This window comes from Chlorocebus sabaeus, chromosome 9 (genome assembly GCF_047675955.1).
Source record: "Chlorocebus sabaeus isolate Y175 chromosome 9, mChlSab1.0.hap1, whole genome shotgun sequence".
Lineage (NCBI taxonomy): Eukaryota > Metazoa > Chordata > Mammalia > Primates > Cercopithecidae > Chlorocebus > Chlorocebus sabaeus.
This window is the reverse complement of record NC_132912.1, coordinates 25575202-25595185: the sequence shown is the minus strand read 5'-3', so window position 1 is coordinate 25595185 and position 19984 is coordinate 25575202. Positions and strand designations below refer to the sequence as shown.

General features: G+C 37.1%; 1 protein-coding gene across 1 annotated transcript in view; it reads right to left on the bottom strand.

The window, feature by feature from the left end:
• GPR158 (G protein-coupled receptor 158) overlaps positions 1-19984 on the bottom strand; it is a 422564-nt gene that overhangs the window by 6009 nt on the left and 396571 nt on the right. Inside the window, exons 8-9 of the mRNA XM_008002559.3 lie at positions 7218-7356; positions 1755-1860 (exon numbers count right to left, since the gene is read on the bottom strand). Coding sequence (XP_008000750.2) covers positions 1755-1860; positions 7218-7356 — 245 coding nt within the window. The remainder of the gene's footprint in view (positions 1-1754; positions 1861-7217; positions 7357-19984) is intronic.

Here is a 19984-nt window from a genome sequence, read left to right as displayed (position 1 = left end):
GGATTTAAGAAATGTCATTTGTCATATATTGCCCATTTCCTGCTTTATTATTTTTCCTTGGCACTTATCTCTATCTAAAATACTGTTTTAAATACCTTATTTGTCTGTCTCCCCCTCCCCCTCTCCAGAATATAAGTACCGTGAGAATACAGGTTTTTATCTGTTCATTTCTCTTATTCTAAGGATATATAACAATGCCTAGCAATGCCCCTGTATAATATTTTAACATTCTTTTTATTGAGATAGAATTCACATACATACTACAAAAATTATAACTTTAAAGTGTACATGTCAGTTCTTGTTGTTACATTCATGAGGTTGTGCAACCATCACTATTATTTAATTCCAGAATAGTTTTGGAATATTCATCTCAAAAAGAAACCTTGAATCCATTAAGCAATCACTTCTATTCATCCTTCCCCCAGCCCGTGACAAACACTAATCTACTTTGTTTCTATAGATCTGCCCATTCTGGACATTTCACATAAATGAAATCATGCAATGTGTGGCATTTTGTGTCTGGCTTTTGCACTTCTTATTGTTGTAACATGTGCCAGAACTTCATTCCTTTTTACTGACAAATAATATTCCATCATATGGATATACTACATGTTGTTTATACATTTATCAGTCGGTAAACATTTGGGTTGTTTCTACTTTTTGTGTATTATGAATAACACTGCTATGAACATTCATGTACAAGTGTTTTGTATGAACAGATGTTTTCATTCCTCTTTGGAACTCAGTAACAATTTATTAAATAATCTCAGTATACCTCCATCCATCTAAAAAAAAGTGTAATCGTATTATGCAAAGTATTAAAATAGTTAAGATAATCTATACAAATACTTGTGTCTAGTTGATGTAATTCAAGTATAGGTATCTTGTTCTGTTTACAATGGTTTAGCCTTTTCAATCAGGCTGAATCTCAATGTTTTGGTTAACTGCGAGAGTTGAGGAAAAGCCTGGAGTGAAAGACAAGAAATCACAATTCTGGTTTCAGTTGTGCTAACACTGTATTTTGTGGCACTGAAAAGATACACAGTGTTTTACTATTGTGTTTACGTATAAAAGAGGAAAATAATAATGCTATAATTTGTATAATACATTCCCCTCACAGAAAAAAACTCCAATATCATTTTATTTTATTCCAGGAAGCCTTACTATTACATCATAAAAAAAAATCAAAAGTCCTGGCTACTGTCATAACACACAGCCAGTTTCTGGGAGAGCCATGAGTCTAGAATCCCTGCATTCTGAGTCCTGGCTCATTTTTCCTCATTTCATGGTGCTGCCTGGATAAGTCTGTCAGTGTCTATCATTAAGGAGATTCCTCTATATATAATAATTTATTTCCATATACATAAAAATTATTTGAATGTTTCAAACACAAGATTTCTCTGGATATGAATCCAAACAAGAGGATTCTTAGGAGAGTTCTTTTAAAAAATGATCTTGATGTTACAGCTAGAATGAGCCCATAATAATTAAAACATATTAGACATCAATATATTTGGAAAAAGACTGAAACAGATGATGGGTTTTTGTACAAACAAAGGCATTTAAAAAGTAAGAAGTTTCCAAAATTCGAAAAGAAAACAGACAGCCAGTTTCCTGAGGAGGGAGCTTTAAAACTGTTTTAAATGTTAAGCGAATTTCCATACCTCCCTTTGCCTACAGGATAAACAACTCCATGTTCATTTAAAATAAGTTTTGCAAAAAAAAAAAAAAAAAAAGTAATATCAGAGGAATACCTTTGGAATCAAAAGCAACCCGATGGTGACTGTCACAGTCAAATGAGTATGTGCAAAATACAGCATCAACATCCAATCAGACTGAAGTCTCGAGGCAAGAACAAATCTGAAATGAGAATTAATTGAGTTTAACAATCCAAGATTAAGATTCTACTTAAAACACTAGGATTACTTGGAAACTCTTCTTTCCTCATTGTATTAAAAAAAGAAAGAGGAAATTGTATTACTGTTTCTATGGCATATATTTTCATCTCAGAAGAACAAAGTCTAAGCTTAATTTGATGCATAAGATATGAACCCTTTATTATTTATGATTTTAGATTAACAACAGTAAGAAAGGCAGCATAATTCCCAAGATTATTATTTTGTATGCGAAGTGGCCTCTGAAAATCAAAGTGGAAATATATGTAAATTCAAAAGAGGAGTAGACTACAAACTTATAATACAAATTTGCAGAGTTATGAGTTCTAATGTTCTTAGAACTCATAATTTGCCTACAAAACATCAATGTTTAAAAAGAGTTATAATTAAGAAAAAAGGTGGACAATTATCTTTGTGACTAATCCAACGATTCAAATGATAAAACAATGAATAAAACCACTTAATGAAACATACTAATGGTTTGTAAAATGTACCCTTTAAAATAAATTGTTCCAAATTATCAAACTCTCTAAAATTTAAAATGCAGTATTTAAAAATCATATCTTATTGAGAAATTTATAAAGTTGTGTCCCAGTATGCCTCTGCAGGAAAAATGGTGAGAAATTCAGTACTAAGGTCTACTCTAGTAATTTGGGAATATTTTCATAAATTAATAGGTGTATGTACACAGTTCATGTTTTAAGGATTCATCCTTACGCAGAAACCAGGGGTTGCTTTTATAAAGGTCTTATCCATTCTTTATCCATGAAGGCAAAATATGACATTTTGCCATTTGAAATCAGAGAATTACAATTTTGTTTTACATCATCAAATTTGCAAAGTTAACATCCTAAGAAAATGCCCATATTATAATCACACAACAAACATATATTAATGGCTAAAATAGGAAGAAGCTAACTTTTATATCTTCACTCTACCATATTAATGACAAATTTACTAAGTAAATTATCATTAATGTTTAAAATTGTCATCAAGAGGATTTCTTTCTCATTTCACCTCCATGCTGCTCCCTTAAGGATATCAAGCTAAAATGGAAGCTCAGGAGTTACCCAAAATGGAGAATTGTTTTCCCTTGTGTCTAGAGATGCAAACCAAATAGGCTTGTAACATACATAAAGTATAGGGCGCTCATCACAATAGCTCACATTTCATTAAATAGGGATAGGGCTTTCTGGCTAACCATCTTCTCTAACTTCTTTGCGAGAAAAGTGTGACCTTACACATACCTTGAATATGACTGCAAAACTGAACCAGTTTTGACAGAAGTTTCTGAAAAGACTTTTGACACAGTCTGTTTTCCTGGGTCAGGTTTTTTTTTTTTTTAAGCATTGAAATACGATCATTATACTCAGTAATAAGTAATAGTCACTGAGGCATATAAGGGATATAACACTCTGGAAAAATAATGCAAATACAGTCTGTTGGGGGGTCATTCCAGTATTGGAGCAGAAAGTTACATTAAAGGAGACAAATTCATAAAAGGATCCTCCTGTACCGAGAATTCCATCTTAAATGCAAACCAAATACACTTTAAGCTAGCATGACAATATCTAGAAGGACAAATGCTTGCACATAATTTAAAATACTGAACCTTCAAAAAACCACCAACTGTTAAATATACAGACATCACTCCCAAATTAATCAGTTTTAAATCACTGCCATGTTTTTAAGGTTGTAATTCCGACTAGAAATATTTTGAGAAAAACTGAGTTTTGCGGTAATTTTAAAGCTTTATTTTTTCAAGAGTATTTCATCTTTTAAAAAATAGGTCTAAAAGCCAGGAGCATAAAATATTTGAAAATTGAGGTTAAAAATAAACACAATTTTAAAAGTCTTGTACTTTCTCACAGGTTTGCTTTATGCTTAGCACTAAAAATAGTAAGGGATTATAACAGGCTAGGTAAAGCGCCTCTGTGTTATTTATCCTTTTAGACTTAATTCTTTGCTATTAGTCTATTTTTGTGCAATTTGACAATTTGGTATGAATGAAGGTAAATCTATATATAATGTGTGGTCATAGTTTTTAACTTATATATGTGTATATACATATATACACACAAACAATTTTATATTTTAAGCATATAAGAACACATGCTATACTGACAGAGAATATATTTTTCAATGTTGGAAGTCTTATATTATTCCATTCAAGAAAAAAATTACCAAGATGGATATAGCTGATTTAAATTATTATGTTATTGCTGCTTATTCTTGGACTTTAAAAACATTTGAACCATCACATATATAAATTCAGTCCATATGTAAATAAGACATTGTACATACTTGATTTATTATTGCCTGTTACTTTTTCCCTATCAATTCCCTCAAAATCAGTGTTATGCAGATTTACTGTGTTAAACTATAATTCCATTCCTTCATCCTTTAGAGACATATACATTAAATTTCTGAGATTAGCTAATATATGCTATGATTCTTTAAAGTCAATATACCACAGTCTGATCCAATCTAGTCTAGGCAGAAAGATACAGTAGGTCAAATTTGGAACTTAAAACATAGGGCTTCTTCAGGTTTATTTAAGCTTGCTAAAAAAATCAAAGCCTATCAAGCTAGTTAGCCTTTGTGTGTCATACTGCTACCAATGGAAGTTCTCACTTTTCAAAAGTAACAAGGGTCCACACAGTTGTCTGGAAGAAAATTGATCTTGCAAGTACGTCATGTCTACTCAACACCAAATTTACTAGGTTCAACATGGAGCATTCAATCAGAGCCTGTGTCTGTAAGAACCAAGCTCATGTTCATGTGATTATTCCGGCTGGGCCAATGGGTTGCTTAGGGCTCTGTAGGAAAGATTTAAAGCAAAGTAGTAAAGCTGTTTTCAATCAGTATTTAACGTGTACTTCCTGTCACCTTGAATCAGTAGTAAAACAGTATTTTCTGAAGTGGGGATGCTGTTATCAAATGTCAAGTGAGGTTCAGGGGGATTCCATGGTCAATTAAGTTTGCGAAATGCTAAATAGGTTTTCTTGCAGCAGGACTTCTCAGCATGCTAACTTGCATTGTGACACTGAAAAGGAGACTAGAAAGTGCAATGTATCATAAATATACAAACACACATAAACATCTAAAAGTGATATACTAAGATGTCAACAGTGATTATCTTTGGGTAATGTGATTGGGGAGTTTACTTTTTTCTTTATCGTTTTACGATTTTTCTTTAACAAACATCTGTTTTTTTTCTGAGACAGAGTCTTGCTCTGTCACCCATGCTGGAGTGCAGTGGCACAATCTCCACTCACCACAACCTCCGCCTCCTGGGTTCACGCCATTCTCCTGCCTCAGCCTCCCAAGTAGCTGAGACTACCGGCGCCCACCACCACGCCCGGCTAATTTTTTGTATTTTTAGTAAAGACAGGGTTTTACCATGTTAGCCAGGATGGTCTTGATTTCCTGATCTCGTGATCCACCCACCTCAGCCTCCCAAAGTGCTGGGATTACAGGCGTGAGCCACTGTGCTCAGCCTAAACTTTTAAAAGATTCATTTAAGGATGGTTTACTATGCCTACTCCTGAAAGAACCTGGGTCAGTTTAGAGTTTGACATCTATTGAGAAAAGAAATTTAATGATGAGAACTGAACAGAGTCAGCTTTGAGGAATAAAAGGATATTTAGATATTAAACCTGTAAACAGATTTAAGTACTTGGACAATTTCTTTCTAAAAAATCCAGCAGTTTATTAAAAGGCTGGTGGACAACCTTCTGCACTACATAAGCACACTTTGACCATAGAAGACATTTAAACTCATCTCTGAGAAGCCGCCTTACTGGTTTATAACTCTTTAGTTGATTTGTTAACATTTAACTTGTAACTGGTTGCAGAAAAGCATGTTTGTTGTATCATGAAATACTCTGCAAATAAGCAAAAAAGTAGCTTTTCTTGGAAGAAAGTCTGGGGAAAATGGCAAGCCTGATAGAGCTCTGGCATCAGGAGGAGACGTTCTATGGCACTCAAGATACTGTCGACTGAGGGCATCCTCTCTTAGGTCCTGAAACTCCAGTCTGAGTAGCTGAAAAACCATTTCTTACTTTGCTTATTTACAATCTTATATTTCCATTGTTATCTTTCCTTCCTCTTCTAACGTCTGTCTTTCTCCTCTCTCTTGAGAGAGAGGGCAAGACAAAGCAAAGAGGCCAGTTCTCTAGATTCCTGGCCTCTTGATGGAGCCTCCAGTGTTGTCAGACCATAGATACCTCCTTTTCTTATTTAAGAGTTTTAAAAGTGTAGGCAGTAACTGTGGCCCACTGCTGTCTGGCAATGTCTCTTTCTAATGATGCAAGACCGCATCTTCTGATTGTTGACTAAAGTCAGAGAGGATAGGCATCCTACAAAACTCCCCCAGGCCCACAGCCTCCTCCTCCCACCCGCTCTTCCATTCTCACTGATCTCCAGGAGAGTCTGAAGGCCAAAAATGGAACAGAAACCAAAGAAAGGGGATCCTTCTTTCCTCTGAGTCCAGAGACAAATATTCAACATTTCTAATTTTCTTAAGTGTGTCCTGACTTTCCATATCTGTCAAGCAATTGAATGACATCTTTTTGTTGCTTTTTAAATGATGGAATTCCTTCTTACAGTTCTGCCCTGAGAGTTTCATTTCATTTTCAAATATGAATCAGGGACACATTTTCAGAAGATAAGTCATATATGTTTCATGTTCACTTCATGATAAGCCACTGTCTTCCTCCTCTGTTCTTGTCTGCTAAAGAGAAACCTGGGATGATCACAAAATAGAGGACCAAGCTATACATTCTTATCCCAGAAATTCATTACTAGAATGTGTGATAGTGACAAAGCCCATTGCACATGATAATCTAGTCATCAGATTGAAGTAGTTTTTGTGTTTTGAATTCCACAGAATTCATACATATAAGTTGTCTATATGAATACTGAGATTTTGAAAATATAAACCAGCCCATTAAACAGGAATGAAAACATAGATGAGTTAACTGTATCTGCTTTACAATGTATGCACATACTGCATTATATCTTCATAACGAAAAGTGCTACATATTATAAACAATACTCCATTATACTTCCATAAGTGGCTTAAGATAGTACAATAACATTGAGTTAACCTTCAAAATAGAAGGCAATAAACAACACAGCAGAAGGAACTAACAACAGCTTTAAAAACAAACTATTCATTTTCCATATCTATAAAAGAAATTAGTCAACTTATAAAATGCTATCTTTCCTAAGTCTTTCTATTATGCATCTAATTTTGCTATTTAAAATGCAACATATCAGAAAAATAAAAGGTATTTACTAGCTCTACAGATCACTTGCCTAATTGTATGGAATATAGCAGAGATGATGAGCTCATTGTGAACTGCAACAGCCATATAGCGGGGCTCATGGAATGCCGATGGGACTGTCCGCACTGCATAGCAGAGATAAACACCCCACAAGAGGAATAAAAATTCAGCTGTGAAAATAACAAACAAACAATTTTCATCAGTTTTACAGGTGAAGAAAAAATAAAATTATAATTCTTTAGCATGCATTTTGTCTATTATTAAACGTAAGTATTTTAGAAATAGATGGGTTAGAAAGTCTTATTCACATATAAATACAAATGCCATATATTTTAAAATTTCATTCAGTTTATGGAATATTTTTCAAAGGTACACTTTGTTGTTGCATTTCATTTAAATGTACACTTTGTTGTGATAGCATTCAGAATCTTCTAATTTTTTACTAATACCTTGCTTTTTCCTAAAACCATTATAAAATAGATTTCCATATCCCCAACCTAAGTTTAGGATGCTCGTGGAACACTCAGGTCACAATAAAGTTACTAAGGCAACAACAACAAAATTTTAGAACATGTTTATATGCAGCTTCTAGAAATTTAAGTTCTAACTGCACTAAGCCCAGTACAATAAGTAAAGATACTATTGCCAGCTATGTGAGAACACAGGTTGCTAAACATTCAGTGGCATATTTTATAAATAAAACCTTGTTTTGTCACACACGACAGAAATCATGTCTTTTGTGGGTTGAATGTGGAAAGGTTTAGTAAAATTCACAATCGCCTTGTTTGATCACTGAAGTCAGAAGAGACGAGCACAGTGTAGCAGCTAAGAATGAGGACTTCAGCACCATGTTAGACATAATCCTAACTCTGACTCTATCCTTAAATAACTTTGCACAATCTTAGACAATTTACTTAACCTCTCTGGTCAATTTCTTCATCTGGAAAATGAGGATAATAAAAGTATGTATTTCATGTGATTATGTGTTAATTAAATAATGCATATAAAGCACTTAACATAGTTTCTGACATGTAGTAATTGTTAAATAAATGTTTTTTATTATTAAACATTTCATTTGACACTTTTCTCAAACTAAATATTGCTATTTCACCTCATTTTGAGTGGTAATCTATACAACCCATTTTATCTGTCTTAGTGGTATGAACTTTCTGGAAAATAATGTCTAATTAATCAGAAAGTTCTAATTTGGAGAAAACATTTCATCAAAGGCATTATCTAGATGGAACTTTCTTGTCAACAGAAACATTGATATCTACTCAAAACATGGATCATCCATCCAAAAACCAAGGTGTTTTCCTTGCCAAAGTTTCAGTATATTTCAATCAGCATTTAAACAGTAGGTAGGGCCTCAATTATTCAAAATCCCTTAAATAAACAAATGTCTCAGGAGCTACTCTAAAATCCCTAATGTAGCCAGAAGACAAAGAAAAAAATTAATGTCACTCCAAACTCTCCATGAGATCTAGTGTAGGTCTGTCTTATTCAGCATGGTGGACTTTGGCCATACTATGAATGTTTCCAGCCAAGTTTTATTGGATCGAGAAAAGAGAACCGAGTAACTCTGAGATTTTCTCTTTTTTTCCGTTTTTTTTTTTTTTTTTAACTTTTTGAATGCTCCTTTTATTTATTTTTATTTTTATTTCTTTAAGGTAAAGACTTTTTTTTTTTTTTAAATTATACTTTAAGTTCTAGGGTACATGTGCACAACGTGCAGGTTTGTTACATATGTATACATGTGCCATGTTGGTGTGCTGCACCCATTAACTTGTCATTTACATTAGGTATATCTCCTAATGCTATCCCTCCCCACTACCCCCACCCCACGACAGGCCCCAGTGTGTGATGTGCCCCTTCCTGTGTCCAAGTGTTCTCACTGTTCAATTCCTACCTATGAGTGAGAACATGTGGTGTTTGGTTTTCTGTTCTTGTGATAGTTTGCTGAGAATGATGGTTTCCAGCTTCATCCATGTCCCTGAAAAGGACATGAACTCATCCTTTTCTATGGTTGCATAGTATTCCATGGTGTATATGTGCCACGTTTTCTTAATCCAGTCTATCACTGATGGACATTTGGGATGGTTCCAAGTCTTTGCTATTGTGAATAGTGCCACAATAAACACATGTGTGCATGTGTCTTTATAGCAGCATAACTTATAATCCTTTGGATATATACCCAGTAATGGGATGGCTGGGTCAAATGGTATTTCTAGTTCTAGATCCTTGAGGATTCGCCACACTGTCTTCCACCACAATGGTTGAACTAGTTTACAGTCCTACCAACGGTGTAAAAGTGTTCCTATTTCTCCACATCCTCTCCAGCACCTGTTGTTTCCTGACTTTTTAATGATTGCCATTCTAACTGGTGTGAGATGGTAATCTCATTGTGGTTTTGTTTTGCATTTCTCTGATGGCCAGTGACGATGAGCAGTTTTCCACATGTCTGTTGGTTGCATAAATGTCTTTTTTTGAGAAGTGTCTGTTCATATCCTTTGCCCACTTTTTGATGGAGTTGTTTTTTTCTTGTAAATTTGTTTGAGTTCTTTGTAGATTCTGGATATTAGCCGTTTGTCAGATGAGTAGATTGCATAAATTTTCTCTGCCATTCTGTAGGTTGCCTGTTCACTCTGATGGTAGTTTCTTTCACTGTGGAGAAGCTCTTTAGTTTAATTAGATCCCATTTGTCAATTTTGGCTTTTGTTGCCATTGTTTTTGGTGTGTTAGACATGAAGTCCTTGCCCATGCCTATGTCCTGAATGGTATCGCCTAGGTTTTCTTCTAGGGTTTTTATGGTTTTAGGTCTAAAATTTAAGTCTCTAGTCCATCTTGAATTAATGTTTGTATAAGGAGTAAGGAAGGGATCCAACTTCAGCTTTCCACATGTGACTAGCCAGTTTTGCCAGCACCATTTATTAAATAGGGAATCCTTTCCCCATTTCTTGTTTTTGTCAGGTTCATCAAACATCAGATGTTTGCAGATGTGTGGTATTATTTCCGAGGGCTCTGTTCTGTTCCATTGGTCTATATCTCTGCTTTGGTAACAGTACCATGCTTTTTTGGTTACTGTAGCCTTGTAGTATAATTTGAAGTCAGGTAGCATGATGCCTCCAGCTTTGTTCTTTTTGCTTAGGATTGTCTTGGCAATGTGGGCTCTTTTTTGGTTCCATATGAACTTTAAAGTAGTTTTTTCCAATTCTGTGAAGAAAGTCATTGGTAGCTTGATGGGGATGGCATTGAATCTATAAATCTATAAATTACCTTGGGCAGTATGGCCATTTTCACGATATTGATTCTTCCTATCCATGAGCATGGAATGTTCTTCCATTTGTTTGTGTCCTCTTTTATTTCGTTGAGCAGTGGTTTGTAGTTCTCCTTGAAGAGGTTCTTCACATCCCTTGTTGGATTCCTAGATATTTTATTCTCTTTGAAGAAATTGTGAATGGGAGTTCACTCATGATTTGGCTCTCTATTTGTGTGTTATTGGTGTATAAGAATGCTTGCGATTTTTGCATATTGATTTTGTATCCTGAGATTTTGTTGAAGTTGCTTATCAGCTCAAGGAGATGTGGGGCTGAGATGATGGGGTTGTCTAAATATACAATCATGTCATCTGCAAACAGGGACAATTTGACTTCTTCTTTTCCTAACTGAATACCCTTGATTTCTTTCTCTTGCCTGATTGTCCTGGCCAGAACTTCCAACACTATGTTGAATAGGAGTGGTGAGAGAGGGCATCCCTGTCTTGTGCCAGTTTTCAAGGGGAATGCTTCCAGGTTTTGTCCATTCAGTATGATATTGGCTGTGGGTTTGTCATAAATAGCTCTTATTATTTTGAGATACGTTCCATCAATACCGAATTTATTGAAGGTTTTTAGCATGAAGGACTGTCAAATTTTGTCAAAGCCTTTTCTGCATCTATTGAGATAATCATATGGTTTTTGTCTTTGGTTCTGTTTATATGCTGGATTATGTTTATTGATTTGCATATATTGAACCAGCCTTGCATCCCAGGAATGAAGCCCACTTGATCATGGTGGATAAGCTTTTTGATGGGCTGCTGGATTCGGTTTGCCAGTATTTTATTGAGGATTTTGCATCGATGTTCATCAGGGATATTGGTCTAAAATTTTGTTTTTTTGTTGTGTCCCTGCCAGGCTTTGGTATCAGGATGATGTTGGCCTCATAAAAGGAGTTAGGGAGGATTCCCTCTTTTTCTATTGATTGGAAAAGTTTCAGAAGGAATGGTGCCAGCTCCTCCTTGTACCTCTGGCGGAATTGGACTGTGAATCCATCTGGCCCTGGACTTTTTTTGGTTGGTAGGCTATTAATTTTTGCTTCAATTTCAGAGCCTGTTACTGGTCTGTTCAGGGATTCAACTTCTTCGTGGTTTAGTCTTGGGAAGGTATATGTGTCCAGGAATTTATCCATTTCTTCTAGATTTTCTAGTTTATTTGTTTAGAGGTGTTTATAATATTCTCTGATGGTAGTTTGTATTTCTGTGGGGTGAGTGGTGATATCCCCTTTATCATTTTTTATTACATCTATTTGATTCTTTTCTATTTTCTTCTTTATTAGTCTTGCTAGTGGTCTATTAATTTTGTTGATCTTTTCAAAACAACAGCTCCTGGATTCATTGATTTTTTTGGAGGGTTTTTTGTATCTCTATCTCCTTCAGTTCTGCTCTGATCTTAGTTATGTCTTGCCTTCTGCTAGCTTTTGAGTATGTTTTTCTGCTCTTGCTTCTCTAGTTCTTTTAATTGTGATGTTAGGGTGTCAGTTTTAGATCTTTCCTGCTTTCTCTTGTGGGCATTTAGTGCTATAAATTTCCCTCTACACACTTTTTAAAATGTGTCCCAGAGATTCTGGTGTGTTGTATCTTTGTTCTCATTGGTTTCAAAGAACATCTTTATTTCTGCCTTCATTTCGTTATGTACCCAGTAGTCATTCAGGAGCAGGTTATTCAGTTTCCATGTAGTTGAGCAGTTTTGAGTGAGTTTCTTAATCCAGAGTTCTAGTTTGATTGCACTGTGGTCTGAGAGACAGTTTGTTATAATTTCTGCTCTTTTACATTTGCTGAGGAGTGCTTTACTTCCAACTATGTGTTCAATTTTGGAATAAGTTTGATGTGGTGCTGAGAAGAATGTATATTCTGTTGATTTGGGGTGGAGAGTTCTGTAGATGTCTATTAGGTCTGCTTGCTGCAGAGATGAGTTCAATTCCTGGATATCCTTGTTAACTTTCTGTCTCGTTGATCTGTCTAATGTTGATAGTGGGGTGTTGAAGTCTCCCATTATTATTGTATGGGAGTCTAAGTCTCTTTGTAAGTCTCTAAGGACTTGCTTTATGAATCTGGGTGCTCCTGTATTGGGTGCATATATATTTAGGATAGTTAGCTCTTCTTGTTGAATTGATCCCTTTACCATTATGTAATGGCCTTCTTTGTCTCTTTTGATCTTTGTTGGTTTAAAGTCTGCTTTATCAGAGACTAGGATTGCAACCCCTGCCATTTTTTTGTTCTCCATTTGCTTGGTAGATCTTCCTCCATCCCTTTATTTTGAGCCTATGTGTGTCTCTGCACGTGAGATGGGTCTCCTGAATACAGCACACTGATGGGGCTTGACTCTTTATCCAATTTGCCTGTCTGTGTCTTTTAATTGGAGCATTTAGCCCATTTACATTTAAGGTTAATATTGTTATGTGTGAATTTGATCCTGTCATTATGATGTTAGCTAGTTATTTTGCTTGCTAGTTGATGCAGTTTCTTCCTAGTATTGATGGTCTTTACAATTTGGCATGTTTTTGCAGTGGCTGATACTGGTTGTTCCTTTCCATGTTTAGTGCTTCCTTCAGGAGCTCTTGTAGGGCAGGCCTGGTGGTGACAAAATCTCTCAGCATTTGCTTGTCTGTAAAGGAGTTTCTTTCTCCTTCACTTATGAAACTTAGTTTGGCTGGATATGAAATTCTGGGTTGAAAATTCTTTTCTTTAAGAATGTTTAATATTGGCCCCCATTCTCTTCTGGCTTGTAGAGTTTCTGCCGAGAGATGTGCTGTTAGTCAGGTCGGGTTACCCACAAAGGGAAGCCCATCATTCTCTTTGGCTTTCCTTGACATTTTTTCCTTTGTTTCAACTTTGGTGAATCTGACAGTTACGTTTCTTGGAGTTGCCCTTCCCGAGGAGTATCTTTATGGTGTTCTCTGTATTTCCTGAATTTGAATGTTGGCCTGCTTTGCCAGGTTGGGGAAGTTCTCCTGGATAATATCCTGCACAGTGTCTTCCAACTTGGTTCCATTCTCCCAGTCACTTTCAGGTACACCAATCAGACGTAGATTTGGTCTTTTCACATAGTCCCATATTTCTTGGAGGCTTTGTTCATTTCTTTTACTCTTTTTTCCTCTAAACTTCTCTTCTTGCTTCATTTCATTCATTTGATCTTCAATCACTGATACCCTTTCTTCCAGTTGATCGAATTAGTTACTGAAGCTTGTGCATTTGTCACATAGTTCTCGTGCCATGGTTTTCGCTCCAACAGGTCATTTAAGGACTTCTCTGCATTATTTATTCTAGTTAGTCATTCGTCTAATCTTTTTTCAAGGTTTTTAGCCTCTTTGTGATGGGTTCGATCTTCCTCCTCTAGCTCGGAGAATTTTGATTGTCTGAAGTCTTCTCTCAACTCATGAAAGTCATTCTCCATCCAGCTTTGTTCCATTGCTGGCGAGGAGCTGCGTTCCTTTGGAGGGGGAGAGGCACTCTGATTTTCAGAATTTTCAGCTTTTCTGCTCTGTTTTCTTCCCCATCTGTGTGGTTTTATCTACCCTTGGTCTTTGATGATGGTGACATACAGATGGGGTTTTGGTGTTGATGTCTTTTCTGTTTGTTAGTTTTCCTTCTAACAGTCAGGAACCTCAGCTGCAGGTCTGTTGGGGTTGGCTGGAGGTCCACTCCAGACCCTGTTTGCCTGGGTATCAGCAGTGGAGGCTGCAGAAGAGAGAATATTGCTGAACAGCAAATGGTGCTGCCTGATTGTTCCTCTGGAAGCTTTGTTTCAGAGGGGTACCCAGCCGTGTGACGTATCAGTCTGTCCCTACTGGGGGGGGGGCGGTCCCTCCCAGTTAGGTTACTGGGGGGTCAGGGACCCACTTGAGGCAGTCTGTCCGTTCTCAGATTTCATGCTCCGTGCTGGGAGAACCACTACTGTCTTCAAAGCTGTCAGACAGGGACGTTTAAATCTGCAGAGGTTTCTGCTGCCTTTTGTTTGGCTATGCCCTGCCCCCAGAGGTGGAGTCTACAGAAGGAGGCAGGCCTCCTTGAGCTGGAGTGGGCTCCACCCAGTTTGAGCTTCCTGGCTACTTTGTTTACCTACTCAAGCCTCCCCCAGCCTTGCTGCTGCCTTGCAGTTAGATCTCAGACTCCTGGGGTAGCAGTGAGTGAGTCTCTGTGGTTGTGGGACCCTCTGAGCCAGGCGTGGGATATAATCTCCTGGTGTGCCCTTTGCTAAGATCCTTGGAAAAGCACAGGATTAGGGTGGGAGTGACCCGATTTTCCAGGTGCTGTGTGTCACGGTTTCCGTTGGCTAAGAAAGGGAATTCCCTTACCCCTTGCGCTTCCTGGGTGAGGCGATGCCTCGCCCTTCTTCAGTTCTCACTCAGTGGGCTGCACCCACTGTCCTGCACCCAATGTCTGACACGTCCCAGTGAGATGAACCTGGTACCTCAGTTGGAAATGCAGAAATCACCCGTCTTCTGCATTGCTCACACTGGGAGCTGTAGACTGGAGCTGTTCCTATTCAGCCATCTTAACTCTGAGATTTTCATGTATAATTTCCTTTCCCAACTCTTGTATTTCTGTCCATGGAATTACTGTTGCCTTCTTTACCTAGGTTTGAAATCTCTACCTTTCATTTCTATATTTTTCTTTGAGTCATTTCTCAGATGTATTCTTCTCAATGCCCACAATAATAATCTTTGCCTAAGCCCCTATCAGTTTACTTTTTATTTGTTGAATTTTTTTTTTTTCAAGGGCTCATGTAAACCTGACTTTGTAATTGGTCTAATTGTCCCACAGAACGGATATTTGTGGTTTCTTTGAATAAAAATAGAAATTGATCCTCCCAGTCTTAAAATTTGAAAAGGTTACATTTGTCATATCTGAGTTCCTTTTTTAGGAAACCAACCATCAGTCCTCCAGATAGTGTCAAGGAACTGAAACTTACCAGATCACTGCATCTGGACAATGAGACACCAGATCCTTCACCCATCATGATTGGCTAACCAACCACCTGCTTCCTGTTGATCAACTTCTCTTTGTTACCCCTCCCTAATTCCTGTTTTCCACATACGGTTACATTTCTTCCCTGCTATATAAACCTCTAATTTTAGTCAGGAAGACGGAATTGAGACTGATCTCCCATCTCCTTGGCTATAGTACTTGATTAAAGCCTTCTTCCCTCGCAATATTGTTGTCTCAGGGATTGGCTTTCTGTACAGTAGGACCTAGACTGAAACCCTGGCATTTCAGTGACAGTTTCACCTGTGTTAATACATTCTTCGTAACAGTAACAGGTTTGTTTTTCTGAAACTCCATTTTGATCGTATCAGGACTTGTCCACATCTGTGCCACTGCATTTGGGTTAATCACATCTCCATTAGAAGGTTCATGCATACTGGGCTGGGTGTGGTGGCTCACACCTGTAATCCCAACACTTTGAGAGGCTGAGGCAGGTGGATCAGGCTAGTCAGTAGTTCAAGACAAGCCTGGCCAACATTGGTGAAACCCTGTCTCTACTAAAAATTCAAAAATTAGCCTGGCATGGTGGCACATGCCTGTGGTCCCAGTTACTCAGGAGGCTGAGGCAGGAGAATTGCTTGAAACCAGGAGGTGGAGGCTTCAGTGAGCTGAGGTCATGCCACTGCACTCCAGCCTGGGTGACAGAGTGAGATTCTGCCTCAGAAAAAAGAAAAAAAAGAAAAAGAAAAGATTCTTGCACACCTACTTACAACCCTGGAAATAATTCCTGTCCCAAAGGAAGACCTTATGGCTTTACTTTCAAGGCTGTCTTACTGCACAGCCTTCATGTTAGCCGCCCACATTGCTTGACTTTATTTTTGCTTGTGGTTGACCTTGACTTCTACTGTGGTCTCTGGCCTTCGGGTTAGCCTCCTGTGAGGCATCAATGCATCTTCATTCAGAAATTTTCAGTGGCTCACTATTTCACAAATCCTGTTATCCTGGCATACCTAGCCCTCTACAATTTGACTTCATAATATATATCTAACATGACATCTCAGTACTCCCCAGCATAAACTCTTTGAGCAGACCTAGAAGGTCTCTTTGTCCTCTGAACACTCCAAATCTCTCTCTCTCTCTCTCTCTCTCTATATATATATATATATATGTATTTTTTATGTATAATTATATATATATTAATTTTATATATATATATAGTTGTTGTTGTTGTTGTTGAGACAGGGTCTTGCTCTGTTACCCAGGCTGGAGTGCAGTGGTGTGATCTTGGCACACTGTAACCTCTGCCTCCAGGGTTCAAGTGATTCTTGTGCCTCAGCCGTCTGAGCAGCTGAGATTACAGGCATAAGCCACCATGCCCAGCTAATTTTTATAATTTTAGTAGAGACGGGGTTTTGGCATGTTGGCCAGGCTCATCTCAAACTTCTGGCCTCAAGCAGTCCACTCACCTTGGCCTACCAAAGTGCTGCGGTTACAGGCGTGAGCCATGGCTCCTCACCTGTTCCAAATCTTGGTCTTGCTCACACTATTGCTCTCATTTCTAGTGGGAGCTAGAATTTCAGGTGGAAAAATCGCTATCAATTTTTCAATGTCCAATTCAAGTCCTATTTCTATCACAAAGCCTCCTGAAATTATTCTAACCTACACTGAATTTTCTTCCCTCTAGTATCTTTATAGTTTTTATGTATATGGCACGATGCAGAGAATAATGCCACCCAACATATAATTGGAAGAAAATTGTTCATGGGGTCTTGTTAGTTGACACCCATCCCAACTAGTTATGAACTATGGGGCAGGAACTGAGTTTTTCAGTTTTTTCCTCCCTTTGCCACATAGGTGGTAGTAATAATACTGGGACAATGTAGATAAGATTTAGTAAATAATTGTTGAGTAAGTCTAAATGATGTCAGTTTCATGTTTAAGTCATTAGAGATGAAGACTTTCTGTTACCTTGCCCCTCCATCTAACATTGCAGGGCCTGTGAAAGGAAAATAAGTAAGAAGCCATTAGCCTACAGTTTCTATTTACTTGCATAAGGGTTCCAGGCACACAAACAGAAGCTAAAGGTAGAAGCATTCTTTGTAACTGATTAATTGTGAAGGAAGCTTTAGCCAACCATAGACAGCCAAATAGCTGATTGGTTTTGTAACCTGGGACCTCCCACTGGACAATATCCAAATAAGGCAAACACCTAGCTCTGGCCAATCAAGTAGTTTGTATTGTTTGGTTTTGTTTTTTAAATTTTGCTTCCATCTCTAGCCTATAAAAGTTCAATGCTCAGGCTGCCACGGCAAAACCCACAACCTCCCTTTGGTGTTGGTGCTTCCTGATTCATGAATTGATCTTTGCTCAGATAAACTGTTAGATTTTATTTTGTCTCCAGTTTTTCTTTAAACAGGCTTATAAGTGATCTAAAGATCATACTGGCTCATTAATTGTGTTAATCTGAAACTGATACACTACTGAGTTTGTGGTACTGTGCTTGGCACAAAAGAATGGTGACTGCAAAAGTATTATTAAGTACCACTAGGACAAAAATATGCTGTAGTGGAAGGATTCACATGTAGCTGCATTATGAAAACAGTATCTCCTGCTACTTACACAGTTTTTACATTGTGTAAAGTTTTTACATTGTGAAGACTCAAAAAAAGAAAAGTAGTTATCAGGTTAATTAGTGTGCTACAATGGAGAATTATATTTAAAAATATAAGACAAAACAAGATTTCTCATAATAGCTCAGTTGAACATTAAAATCATTTCATTAGCAATATCAAACAATGTGCTGTAGCTGAAAAACAATTTATTATTCAAAGTACCAATTAAACTAAATGTGATATATAAAAGTTGTGCTTGGGGGGAAAAAAAAATCAGTTTCATATAATTAACTTCAGACTAGCACTGCAATTAGTAAAGAAAGCACGCAGATGTTACCAAATTTGCGGTGTTATTACGTGGGAGTTGAAATATGTTTTGTGCTTCTTCTTTAGAAAATAATTTCTGATGTTAAATAATTTTGATTAAAGGCATGAGTATAGTTACAAAAAGGATTGCATTTATATTTTGAGATCCAAATTGGGCTTTCAGAAACTGAAGTCTTTTCTTTTTAATCTGCTTGGAATAACACTCAGTTTAAAAGTTAACTACCATAGCATTTGAAAAATTAATATACTATAAGGAAAGTATTTTCAAGTTATTTTTTTCAAACGGCTGGGCCAAGCAAGGAAATGAAAACTAGTATAAATTCTTTGACACTGAAGATGCTCCAGTTCCATGATCCTAGACTACCCACAAAAGCTGAGAGAAAAACAACTTCAAAGTGCAAATGCCACTCAAGCTGTGGTACTCTGATTTACCATGCTGCAAAGGCATTTTGCATTAATAACATTTTACCCTGCTTGGCCCCATTAAAAATTATCTTTACATGACATAAATAAGTATATAAATGATAAAACGTTTAGGTTTTATTTCCCAAGTGTCTCTTTTAATGTCCTCTTCTATTTTTCTCTATATCCTATCTATTTAAAAACTTCACGGTTAAGGTGAAAAAAAAAATTTTACAATTCTACCCAGGTTAACTCATTTTGTTTTCTTTCCAATGACACAGTGGGTGGCACAGAGGTTATCACTAAGTGTTAAACAACTTCAATAATGCTTGAATACCTTCAATTCCAGAATTCTAGGGTTCAGCTAGTATAAAGAAGCTTGAATATAAGTAATAAGCATTTATACTATATTATAAGCCCTAGATATTCTGGGTGGTTATCTGCCTTTTCTTTGGTTAAAATAAAGCCAATTATGATTACACTGATTAAAACAATGAGAATGTCTCTCTTCTATTCAATGAGAATGTCACTAATTAAGTTACAAGTGACTTTATTAGACCATGTAGTGAACAGGTACATTTCTGAGTGTTTCTGCTGCTGGGAAGCAGGTAGTTGGTGAGCTGCTGTTATTCTGCTGGCCTTAAAGTCAGTTTATTCAGCTCCGAGATAGAGAAGCATGCAGAAGACATCGCAAGTACACTGCATTTCACAACTAGGACAATGGAGGCTGGGTGTATGTTCCCTTCCCAGCTCTCTGGAAGCACGAAGCTCCGGGATGAGCGGGATGGGCTATACGATACGTCTGCAGAGAACCTCCATTCTCCAGCGTCACTCACCCTGCGAGCAGCAGATTGGAGGCCAGAATCCGAGTCTCTTAGTTCCTGACCAGTGCTCCCTAAATGACATTCTTGATTGAGATTTTCTTAACCCTTGGAAATATTGTTATCCTACTGAAGAAAACAAATATTTTTTCCAGGTAGCAATTGTTTGTATTTAGAACAGCTGATACATTAATTAGAATTGAATAGCCTGTAGTAATTAAAGGAGCTCTCCTCAGAAGTACTTTTTGTCCCCTCAATCTGATTTCATATCTGACATCTGTTGAATGGACCGAGCACCGTGCTAAATGTATTTTGTACGTTATCTACCTTTGTGAAGGTTTTATTGTAGAACTTGTGACTCCTTTAAAAAGGCAGGGGTAACAATTTTGAATTC